Raw genomic sequence first — 13,618 nt, 5'->3', positions numbered from 1 at the left:
AAACCTTGCTTCTCTGTGCTTGCCCCACTTTACCTAGAGTGGCTGAAATGCTTATTCTATAACCTAGGTTTTGTTCAAAATGGTGCAAATTGCCAAAAACAGCTACATGCTAGACAGCAATTGCTTACAGCAGTGTGCAAACTCATTACCAGCTAGCTCTAATTTGCCTTAGTTAATGGAGATAAACATACCAGATTTTTCAAATTGTTTTGCAAAAGTGACATTTTTTTTACAGTTATTTTGTATGCAAGTCTTTTGTAATTTAGTGCTTATCTGCTGATATATATAATATTCACATATCAAGTACTCACTGGGCTCCAGTCAACAAATAATACTCAGTTTATTCTGTAAATATATATATATATATATATATATATATATATATATATACACAGCTGTATGCAAATGTTTAGGCACCCCTGACAATTTCCATGATTTTCATTTATAAATAATTGGGTGTTTGGATCAGCAATTTCATTTTGATCTATCAATTAACTGAAGGACACAGTCATACTCCAGTAGTGAAATGAGGTTTATTGGATTAACAGAAAATGTGCAATATGCATCAAAATGAAATTAGACAGGTGCATACATTTGGGCACCCCAAAAGAAATATTGCCTACATTTTTGTGCATATAACTGTATATATATGCACAGGGGTCAAGTCCTACAAAAAAAAGTGTGGGAACTCGCCAAGACTTCCACCCCCCCTCACAATTGATATTGTTTTATATATATATATATATATATATATATATATATACACACACACACAGTGTATATATATGTATATCATATATACACTTTGGTTAAAGGGACACTGTACCCAAAATTTTTCTTTCGTGATTCAGATTGAGCATGAAATTTTAAGCAACTTTCTAATTTACTCCTATTATAAAATTTTCTTCATTCTCTTGGTATCTTTATTTGAAATGCAAGAATGTAAGTTTAGATGCCGGCCCATTTTTGGTGAACAACCTGGGTTGTCCTCGCTGATTGGGGGATAAATTCATCCACCAATAAAAAAGTGCTGTCCAGAGTACTGAAACCAAAAAAAAAGCTTAGATGCCTTCTTTTTCAAATAATGATAGCAAGAGAACGAAGAAAAATTGATAATAGGAGTAAATTAGAAAGTTGCTTAAAATTGCATGATCTTTCTGAATTACAAAAGAAAAATTTTGGGTTCAGTGTCCCTTTAATGAAAGCAAATGATATCCAATGAAGGGTCGAATGGTTGCCTTTGGGCCTGAGACTCCTCCTCTGTCTCACCCACTTAAGGTGCAATAGTCCTATTTCTGCTGAGGAGAGCTAAACAACCCCAGAGCAAGCCACAAAAATGTAAGCACCATGTGTTCCACACAGTGCTGGGTGATCACACAGCAGGCCCGCTGACAGGCATACATTTAGTGTATTGTAGGAAGTGTTACTACCCATTACTAGAGGATCTCACTATCCCTCTAACTAGACTGTGCTCCAGCTCCTCCCACCAGCAGCAGCAGTGTTTACTGAAGTGTTTCTGTTCTCTGTCCAGAGGGAACTTAGTTCCTCCTGCAAAAATAGTGCAGGAACTCTGTTCCCATGCGTTCCCACTTGACTTGACCCCTGTATATCTATCTATCTATCTATCTATCTATCTATCTATCTATCTATCTATCTATCTATATACACACGAAGATATTAATCAATTAACTTTGAATTAGACCACCAGAGTAAAGACAACAAACCAGTATATATATAAAGGTAGCCCTCAGTTTACGCCGGGGTTAGGTTCCAGAAGGAATGGTTGTAAATCGAAACCGTTGTAAATTGAAACCCAGTTTATAATGTAAGTCAATGGGAAGTGAGGGAGATAGGTTCCAGGCCCCTCTTAAAATTGTCATAAGTAACACCTAATACATTATTTTTAAAGCTTTGAAATGAAGACTGTAAATGCTAAACAGCATTATAAACCTAATAAAATAATCACACAACACAGAATATATAATTAAACTAAGTTAAATGAACAAAAACATTTGCTAAACAGCATTATAAACCTAATAAAATAATCACACAACACAAACTTCTCTTGCATTTTTCTGCAAACAGTTCTTTCTATGCATTCCAATTTGGACTGATTTATAGACAGGAAGATCTTGTTCCTTTGAAATCTGCTTGATAGCTCAGGTCTGGTTAAACAGATTAATTTCAGCTTGCTTGGCTTTGCTGCAACACAAGCAGACAGCTACACCTACTGGCTATTTTAATAAATGCACTGCTTCTCAATGCTTTTCAATAGCAGTCACATGACTGGAAAAAAAGGTTGTTATTCTGAAACGGTGTAAATTGAACCGTTGTAAAACGAGGGCCACCTGTATATATATATATATATATATGTATATATATATATATATATATATATATATATATACACAAACCCCACCTCCTCATACTGAGATTGTGCCAAAATTCAGTTGTCATAACTACTGCACAAGACAAGCAGGGCTCAGAAACCCAAATTACAATCAATCACCTATATCATAAAGAGAATGTTCTCATGTTATCACCCCAAACGCCAAAGTCCTGCCCGGCAGCTAAAAAACATAGGTATGGATCGCTTTCCATATATAATGACCCCACATGATATCAAATAATAAAACCAGCACTGTACTTTTATTTAAATAACTGATGTTGTTCCTAGCATTACTATTATGTGTCAAACTATGTAAAGAATTGGGAAATTATTGCTGCAAATCCAGCAAGTGCAGAACTTTGGATTTGTATTGTTTTACATGCAACCTGGAAGTTATTTGGTGAGAGTGCAGTTCTCCTATGGATATTATATTTTAAAAAAACACGACCACCTAATGCTACTACAGATCGTCTTTGCAACAAAGCCCCTTGGCAATTTTGTAAGCTTCTATGAATCTAGCCCAGAGTACTTGAATAGGAGACCTATGAGGTTTAAAGGGATACGAAACTTTTTCTTTTGTGATTCAGACAGAGCTTACCATTTAAAAAAAGTTTCCAATTTACTTGAAGTAAATTAGAAAGTTGTTTAAAATCACATGCTCTCTCTGAATCATGAAACAAAATTTTGGGGTTTCATGTCCCTTTAAGAAATAATATACAGAAAATAGCAACCCAAAGGAAATCTCTCTTTTCTGATCAGATACGTTTTTACATTACAGTCCCTGCCCTCCTTGTGCAGTATAAAGCACATGTTCCTTGAATACATAATCTAAAGGAGATTACTGGGAAATTGCACGAAGATCAAATCAGGATAAATGGTTGCATCTGCCCAAGACTGTAGTTTGGAGGATATGCACCTGCAAAATATTGACATGTTGTTTCAATGTCATCATGTTAGAGTAACTGAAGATTCACCTTATTTCTAAACATACAAGGGATTAAAATACATAAACTTAGTCAATGCCAGCAAAAACATTCTGACTTGTCAAGGTCAGCGTTTGATTTAGTGACCCCAGGGGAAACATATCTGTGCAGCTGAAACCAAGTCTTTGCTTTCACACAAAACAATAAATCTGCGTCAATAAAACTCCTTTGTGTCATATTAGTACAAAGTATAGAATTCAAAAGTTGACTTTTCCCTTAAAAAAGAATCAACTACATCACGCAATATTCTGTACATTCAGGTGATGAGATTTTTTTGAGCAAAGGGGAAAAAAAAAACAACCTACAAAATATGAATATAATTTTTTAGTCAATTAAAGGGACATCACTGCTTTAACAGGACAAATACATTTCGCTATACAGTGCTTAAAGGGACGTTCCGGTCAAAATATAAATGTACATAGATGAATTGCATCTTTGAATAGAAACATGTTTACAATATATATGGTTTGGCAAAAATGCTTCTAATAACAGTTATCTCTGTTTTAGTGTTAACATTTTTCTCTGCACGTGCATGTGAAGCAAAGCTAGATATTCTCAGTGCACCAGCATTTTAAATACTGCAGCTGCTCAGAGCACCAGTGGGGCATGTATAATGTCAGTAATTAACAAATTGAGTCATTACCAGATGGTACAAGCACCTTAGGCTCTCTGTGCAAGTGCTGAGTTTAAAATGCTGGTGCACGGTGCACACTTAAATAGACTTTTGAAACAGCTATAGCTTTTATTAGAAGCATTTTTGCTAACACATGTATATTACAAAAATGCTTCTATTTAAAACTGAAATCTATCCATGTGGATTACAATTTTTGCCAGAATGTCCCTTTAAAGGGACATTAAACTCAAAAGGTTTCTTTCATGATTCAGATAAAGCATACAACATTTAAAAACAATAAATCTTAATTTATTTATAGGATCAAATGTACTTCATTATCTTTGTATCCTATGTTGAAGAGCATACCTAGGTAGGCTCAGAAACGTGCACGTGTCTGAAGCACTATGCAGCAGCAGTTTTTTAAACAATGTTTTCAACACTGCTGCCATCTAGTGCTCAAAATCCATTGTTAAACGATATAACATTATTATTATCAGATATTTGTAGAGCGCCAACAGATTCCGCAGCTCCAAAACTGCTGCCATATTTTGCTCTGAGAATGTGCACACTCCTGAGCCTACCTAGGTATGGTCTTCAAACATTGATAGCAAGAGAGCAAAGTAAATTTGATAATAGAGTCAACTTGAACATTCTTTTTTAATTGAACATTTATCAGAATAGTGTAAAATATTGTTGAGCTTATTTTGCCATAATCAGAAGATTGACTCTATAACATTCTGCACAGTGATTGCTCAATCAATGAAATCATATTGATATCTGTCCTTAATTGGCTAGATAATTAATGTTGATAGCAAATGTTTGACAGCAAATATTGCTATCAAAATGACACTGCTACAGGTACACAGCTAAATTGTGCTGCTATCTAGTGCTCTTGAAAATGGATAACATTCTTGCAAAACTGCTGCCATCTAGTGCCCAGGACACGAGCACGCTCCTGAGCCTATGTCAATGCTTTTCAAAACATTTGATAATAAAAGTAAAATGGAAAGTTGTTTTAAATGGTTTTCCAGTTTCCCTTTAATTTTTCTAAAACAAAAAAACCCTGCAATAAGGAAATACAGCACTTCTACGTCCCTTTAAAAGGGTAAGGTACAAGAGATTTAAATAAAAATGCAGAACTCAAGAAACGTGTTTTTATTCTGCAAATGCAATGGTTCTTTTGTTCCAAGTAGAAAACATATAATTGTATGTGCTACTGCACCTGTAATCTCATATATTTTGAAGCTGAATAAGTAATTCCATGAGAAATTGCATATTTCATTTCCCCGCACCACCTGCAAATCTCTGTAAATAATATAGTCTCATTATATCAGCGATTCTCTTAAATGGTTCTGATCTGTGTACCAATAAAATGACTACAAATCTTTGTATTGAGACTATAAGTTTATTGACAGTTACCGGCTGTGCGCCTGACCAGAAAGGCATCACAATTCATAATAAATCAACTTAGCAATATTTTGAATTATTTATTTTGTCTAATTTTCCTGTAATTTATCTCTAAAAATGGTGTGTTTTCCCATTTTGAGAATTAGAAGTGCACAATGCAGACTTCACAAGCTTAACCATGCCCATATTTGTCCCTAACTGGCCTCGGCAGAGGTGAAAAGATACTGTAGAACAAAAGTAAGGTTTATAAACAAAATGTAAGTGACAAGCCTTGTCTACTCGAGTAACAAGTCAGGACTGGCTCCTCTGAATAAGGCAAAAGGTGGGGAGGGTTTAGCTATTGAAAAAACAATTGCAGCAAATATAGTTTTAAGGCATTCAAAAAAAGTTAGAGAAGTGCAGACAAATATGTCCCTTTAAAGGGACATTGTAAAGCTAAAATGACATGTAAAGATGACCAACTGGTGGTCCGAGTGCCACATGCAGACATCTGGACATGTTTTTGCGCACCACAGGAAAAGCAGAGTGAAGAATATGTTCCATAGTTTTTCAAGGAAACAAGCAATTAAAATGTGTCTTTTGAGGAGGTCACAACTTAAAAATGCCCTCTGGAAGGGAGAATAGCAGCTAGAGGGTGCCCTAAAATCTTACTAGTTCTGTGCCATTGAACATTTTAGGAAATGTATTATTTGTGTGATTAATGGTCATACTTTTATATGCAACCCTTAAAGCTTCTAAAATACTGATCTGGGGATTCCATAGGTTAGGAAGTTGGCCATCATTAGTAAATCAAGGGGTTAAACAGATAAAATCCTGCTTGGTAACTGCAAACCAGTGAGCCAATAAGAAGCTGCAGTCCTGAGACAACCACCAATCACCAACTGTACCTTGCTCAGGTGTTGCAAGCAGAGTTTAAACACAGTTAACTAGATTAAATAATGTCAAAATGATATGTACTAACACATTAGAGCATCTAATATTTTGCATTTCAAATGTCCCTTTAACAAATGACTTAAATGTAATTTCAAAATACAAATATATATTGTCAAGTAGAAACTCTGTTTTCCGTGCAACTTTAGAAACTTTAATTGAATTTCATTACAATTAAAATATAGCAGAAAATGTATGGTACCTGTGCACTGCGGACAGCAAGAGTCCTGGGTACGGGTGGGGATTTGGCATAGGAGAGGTGGGCAAACTTCAGTTTCACATAACACCCGTCCACTATGGCAGGTACACTGTGTGCAGGAATCAATATTCCATGTCTCTCCTTCAACAAAGAATTCCCCTCCTGGGGCGTAGCAAATGGATGGGTCTGTGAGTTCTGGTTTCTTTCCACTGGAGTCATCTGTACATAGAAAGAACAATTCACATTATTGAACTTCATAACATTTTTATGTTTAAATAAATGCATTTCACGGCAATACTCGCAGTAGGTGAAACCAGCAAATAATAACTAACAGTCTAGTAGGCTCTTGGCAAAATACCTATAATATGCTTCAATACACTACTGACTATGCTGCTACTACTCCTATAGACAATACATTGGGGCCTATCTATCAAGCTCCGAATGGAGCTTGATGCCCCGTGTTTCTGGCGAGCCTGCAGACTCGCCAGAAAACGCAGTTATGAAGCAGCGGTCACAAAGACCGCTGCTCCATAACCTGTCCGCCTGCTCTGAGCAGGCGGACAGACATCGCCGGAAATCAACCCGATCGAGTACGATCGGGTTGATTGACACCCCCCTGCTGGCGGCCCATTGGCCGCGAGTCTACAGGGGGCGGCGTTGCACCAGCAGCTCTTGTGAGCTGCTGGTACAATGCTGAATACGGAGAGCGTATTGCTCTCCGCATTCAGCGAGGTCTGGCGGACCTGATCCGCACTGTCGGATCAGGTCCGCCAGACTTTGTTAAATAGGGGCCATTGTAAATAGACAAGCAGACATATATAAGGCATATCGAGAAGGAATAGCAGGGATAAATGTATGGTGGTATAATTGATAAAAAAAAATTAAAGTAGATATGACACCCAAAATTTGTCATTAATGATTCAGATAGAGAATATATTTATTAACAACTTACCAATTTATATCTTTTATAATATTTGCTTCATTCTCTTGGTATTCTTTTATAAAGGAGCAGCAATGCACTACTGGGAGCTAGCTAAACACATCGGTAAGCCAATCAAAAGAGGCATATATTTGCAGCCACTAATCAGCAGCTAGTTGTCAGTGCCTAAGCTTACCTAGGTATACTTTCAACAAAGGATACCAAAAGAACAAAGAAAATTAGAAAAATAAGTCAATTGGAAAGTTGTTTAAAATGGTATGCTCTTTATGAATCACAACAGAAAAACTGAGTTTCATGTCCCTTTTAGGAAATAAATCAAGATTAAAAATAATCTATTTTATGTGCAGCATCAAAGCATTTTTTGAAATCATAAACTATTAAGCTTAAAGAGACCTGAACTAAGACTTTTAACTTCGGACGAAAGGTTTCCGGTGGGAGGAGCTGATCTGGAGCAGAGCACGCCGAACTGTGGCGTGGTGCACCGTCAGCCTGTGAGCCAACTTTTTACTCCCCGCTATATCTCCCGTTGTTGGTGCGGTATTGCATCCTAGGGAGCTGGGCATTTTCATCAAGAACCCAAGCAGGAAGCCTATGGAAGCTAAATTTAGGCTCCACCGCAGGGACCCATTTGATCCTGGAATTGGTCTATCAGGTGTGTGTTTATTTGGTGACCATAACAGAAGACACCGGCATCACCGCCATCATTATACCGCTGGGATCTTAACTGGTGCTATCGACTCTTCTGCCGGTATCTCGCACGAGCGAGAATAACAGTACATTTACCAAAAGCTAACCGGTTTGCTGTGAAAAGCAAAAAAGGCCACCTGCACCGGACCCACTGTGGGATGGTCTTACCCTCTAGGGCCCGTTACCACTCCAACCCATACAGCTAACGAGAAGAAGCGAGCTGGATCCATTTTATTGGATACATAGAGCACGACACGTCTCGAGCAGTCTGGATATCCTATGCACACTGTGCAGTGATGACCCTCGGATAAATCTTTCACTACGTGGCCCAGATAACTCCTTTTGTTAGCACCCAGGTGACAAGCTGCTTTACTCTCCTACAAAGACACCGGACGGGTGCGTTACAACCGGCCTCTTACAGTGGACTTGGTTAAAGCTTTTCTCGGCTGAGGTTCCCATAACACCGGATATCAAAAAGCGCAAGTATACCGAGCCCCATACTGGGACTAACTGTATGACTGTCTCTTATAGCCAAAAGCGCAAGTATACTGGATCCCGTGCTGGGTCTAATTGTTTGACTGTCTTTTATATCTCTCTCCCGTTTCAAGAGAGCTGGTTCTGTGTTATTGACGTATGTACAGAGCTCCACGGACTTAACCTAGTTTAGTCTAAAGGCTGCAATTTGTGGAGTTTAGGCCACTCTAACAGTACTGGTACCGTGTGTCGTTCTGCATACTATCTACAATTAGTACCCACACTGTTCTCTGTATAATTATAACATCCATAACAAGTCATATAGTTACAGGCATAGAAGGCAACAAAGTATCCAGATATACTGAATTGAACTAAGGAATAACTACACTGGACTGCGGGATTAAGTGTGTGTAACATCTGGTGTCCTGACGTCAAAAATCAGCCTACTAAGCCCAGAAGTTACTCATTAGCCCCCGCTCTATGCAAAATCTGCCTTGTTACCTCTCGTTTTTGAAACTATAATCTAGCAATTTTATTCTAGCATTCTACAGCTTCATAATTATCTTATGAATTATGCTGTTTATATATCCTGTTGGTAACTAATTAGCCCTTGCCTGTTTATGAACTTTGGTTATGTGACTGCCTACCTACTAACATTTGTGGGAGATATGTGCTAAGCTTTAAATTTGTTAGGAAGTTTTCTCAAACTGATCTTACAGTAACTATATACTAGAAATATTTAGCGGGTCTGCCTCTAAGTTATCTCTGTATGTTATGCTATGCTTATTTTCATGCCTATATTATTCACTGTTTTTTTTCAGAATATAGATACTTGATATACTTGTGTATTATACTCCTGGGTACCATCTTACAGTCTTGGTGGTATTACATCCAATCTCTGCCCTAAAAAGTGTTAATGTAAATACTTTCTTTTTCCCCCTATCACATCCATGGCATATTCACTGACTTAATTTATTTTCACTTTTCACAGCACTTCTCTGTGTATGGGTGTGTGTATGTATGTATGTATATATATATATATATATATATATATATATATGTGTGTGTATGTATAGCCGCACGCACATATTATATTATATTAGGCGCTTTAATTTTTTTTTTTTTTGTAGTTCTATTGCACTATAAATTCAGCTTTTATAGCTGATACTCTACACATTGTGTTGCACGGTTTTATTGTATTTTCTTTTCACTTTGTACCTGACTCTCTTTTTAGTAGAGTGCGCACTAAGGGAAAAAGCTAGTATCATATATGGACAGATATATCTCGTCCTCTAAACTTAATTCACCAACCATGCCAGTCAAACAAAAAGACAGGAAGAACCGTATTTCAGATATCTTGCCTGAAACAGTAAAAGAGGTTGCACCCTCTAAATCTGACATCCAACCATTAGTAACCCAGTTAACAGAAATATTTCTACCTCAATTTGAGTTATTGCAGTCCCAGATGGTCAGCCTCACAGCTGAGATTAGACCATTTTCAAATAGAATTAATGATGTTGAAAATAGAGTGTCGGAAACAGAGGATGCGATAAACGGCCAAGCAACTCAATTGTCAGATCATACTAAACATATTAAAATCCTACAAGATCGTTTAACAGATTTTGAGGACTGCTCGCGCTGAAATAATCTAAAGATAGTAGGCCTACCAGAGTCTAGTGAGTTCACTGGCCTCTTACATTTTTCTTCTACATATCTCCCTCAATTACTAGGTGTGCAACAACAAAATATCCCTATACTGATTGAGAGAGCACACAGAATAGGCCCTCAAAGGAAAACAATGAATGGGTCAATTCAAAATAGAACGGTTATGATTAAACTTCAAAATTATCAGGATAAAATGACGTTACTGCGACTTTACAGGAAGCTTAAAGAGACCTGTTACTCAACCTAAATTCTCATTTACCCTTGATGCAACTGTAAGAAAGAAAAACTTTGTATCCTGGGTTTCTCTTAATTCAAAAATAAGATCTGCTCACAATAGTAACTGCTCTTTTTCCTTTTATCTGCATGGTGGGGGAAAATAATGCCAATAAGCATCATCAGGACTAAGTTCACACTGGTCTTTACTGTGATCTTGAGGGATTTCGCTATAATCTTGTTAGATTCTATGATATTTTTGTGGGATTTCCCCGTAATCTTGTGAAATTTCTTAGCAAACCTTCTTTAACTGAAGATAGAAATAAAGTGCCTGTGCATGCCAGATGCATACTCCCTTGTAAAAACAAACAATATGGTGCAGCTGTATCACAAGATATATTAACACCCCCTATACCATACAAGCACCTCAATTCCTTTCCCACTCCATCCAATAAACACTTTCCTGTCTGCATTGTGAGGGTTCCCTAGGATTCCAAGCAGAGTGGGGTGATGATATTAGGAGCATAAAAGGGATGACAAAGGTTGAAAATCCTAGAAGTACATTATAATTTAATAATACAATGCTCTACTTCCTTAAGAGCATTTTATTATGACGTGTGGTCACTATTTAAGAGGTTAAACATATAAACACAGGAGCCCCAATGCAATGACACTTCTGCTGAACCAATCAGGAGAAACATATGCAAATAGCCACCAATCACAAGCTGCATTCTGTTAAGGGCTAACAAACTTAACTTGTCAGGGGTAAACACATACGGCTAGATTACGAGTTTTGTCGGTAAGGCTGTGCGGTGCTAATGCTCCTTTTTTTCTTACCGCTCCCTTTAAACAACACTGGTATTACGAGTTTTCTTTAAGCCGGCGTTAGCCTCAGAAAAGTGAGCGGAGAACAAAATTTAGCTCCACATCTCACTGTAATACCAGCGCTGCTTACGGTAGCGGTAAGCTGGCAAAACGTGCTCGTGCACGATTTCCCCATAGGAAACAATGGGGCTGAGCTGGGTGAAAAAAAACCTAACACCTGCAAAAAAGCAGCGTTCAGCTCCTAACGCAGCCCGATTGTTTCCTATGGGGAAAGAAAAAATATGTCTGCACCTAACACCCTAACATGAACCCCGAGTCTAAACACCCCTAATCTTACACTTATTAACCCCTAATCTGCCGCCCCCAACATCGTCGCCACCTGCATTATACTATTAACCCCTAATCTGCCGCTCCGGATACCACCGCCACCTACATTATACTTTTAAACCCCTAATCTGCTGCCCCCAAAATCGCCGACACCTACATTATATTTATTAACCCCTAATCTGCCGCCACCAACGTCGCCGCAACTATAATAAAGTTATTAACCCTAAGTCTAACCCTAACACCCCCCTAATTTAAATATAATTTAAATAAATCTAAATAAAATAACTACAATTAAATAAATTATTCCTATTTAAAACTAAATACTTAGCTATAAAATAAACCGTAAGATAGCTACAATATAACTAATAATTACATTGTAGCTAGCTTATGATTTATTTTTATTTTACAGGCAACTTTGTATTTATTTTAACTAGGTAGAATAGTTATTAAATAGTTATTAACTATTTAATAACTACCTAGCTAAAATAAGTACAAAATTACCTGTAAAATAAATCCTAACCTAAGTTACAATTACACCTAACATTACACTATCATTAAACTAATTACCTAAACTACCTACAATTAATTACAATTAAATGAAATAAACTAAATTACGAGAAAAAAAAACACTAAATTACAGAAAAAAAGAATTACAAGAATTTTAAACTAATTATACCTAATCTAATCCCCCTAATAAAATAAAAAAGCCCCCCAAAATAATTAAATTCCCTACCCTATACTAAATTACAAATAGCCCTTAAAAGGGCCTTTTGCAGGGCATTGCCCCAAAGTAATCAGCTTTATGTTCCGCCGTTAGCCCATAAAACTCTTAACTACTGACTTTTAAATGCGGTAGGAGGCTTGACAGGAGAGGGTGTACCGCTCACTTCTTCCAAGACTTGTAATACCGGCGTTAGGAAAATCCCATTAAAAAGATAGGATACGCAATTGATGTAAGGGGATTTGCGGTAGCCAAAAGTCGCGGAAGAACAGTGAGCGGTACACCTGTACCTGCCAAACTTGTAATACCAGCGGGCGTTAAAAAGCAGCGTTGGGACCTCTAAACGCTGCTTTTAAAGGCTAACGCAGAACTCGTAATCTAGGCGATAGTTACTAACAAGCATTTGCCTTAAAATCAAATATTTTAATGAATTATATTATAATAAGAATATCTTTTTAGTAGCTTCTTTGGTTCCCTTTTCGATAAAGTAATAACTCTTGGATTCATTTATATTTCATAGAACGGATTAATGATTTGAAAAACTATATAGTATTTGTCTGGGGTTTAATAATGTCCCTTTAACTGTAGCAGTAATTTGCACCTGTATTGTATTGCATACAATCTTACATAGGCAGACAATGTAGTATAATAATTGCACAGGCTCTTACAGTAAAGTGGTTCCAGGGCTACACTTCCTCATCTAGGAACAGAATAAATGGATACTGGGTCAATGAACAGTAGGAAATATTAGCATTACAAAACATTTGATTATAGGGTGTTTAAACAACCTTCTATATGCTTGCAACAAAAAAAAGTAATTGAAACCATCTGGAATCGGTTTCTATGCCACTAGCTAAATATATGAATATTGCCTTACAGTGATGGCATAGAGAAAAAAATAAAATCTGATATTTGTTCTTTTTCTCATACTCGTATGTTGTTTTCATATAGTGGTCCTATTACAATGCATTTGAAGAAAGAAAAAAACTACTATACCACTTTATCACAAGATTTTCAAATGTATCTGGCCCTTTAACAATCCCTCTATCTTTCATGGGGATAATACTTTTAATCCATCGCAAAACACCTTTAGGGCTAGTTTTTAAAAGATTTTGGATTTATCTCATTTAAAGCTGTATTGTACTTAAAGTGAATGTAAACTTTAATGAATTAAAGGCCAGTATCAAATAATAATCTTAAAAAAGGGGCACTTTAATTCATTAAAGTTTACAAAGATGCTTATTT

General features: G+C 36.8%; 1 protein-coding gene across 3 annotated transcripts in view; it reads right to left on the bottom strand.

The window, feature by feature from the left end:
* Nucleotides 1-13,618, bottom strand: part of CRIM1 (cysteine rich transmembrane BMP regulator 1) — a 1,124,265-nt gene that overhangs the window by 118,071 nt on the left and 992,576 nt on the right. For all 3 annotated transcript variants that reach the window (XM_053711878.1, XM_053711879.1, XM_053711880.1), the window contains one exon: nt 6,525-6,740. In XM_053711878.1, the coding sequence (XP_053567853.1) occupies nt 6,525-6,740 (216 nt within the window). The remainder of the gene's footprint in view (nt 1-6,524; nt 6,741-13,618) is intronic.

Source organism: Bombina bombina, chromosome 4, assembly GCF_027579735.1.
Source record: "Bombina bombina isolate aBomBom1 chromosome 4, aBomBom1.pri, whole genome shotgun sequence".
NCBI classification, from domain to species: Eukaryota; Metazoa; Chordata; class Amphibia; order Anura; family Bombinatoridae; genus Bombina; species Bombina bombina.
This window is presented reverse-complemented; position numbering and strand designations above follow the sequence as displayed.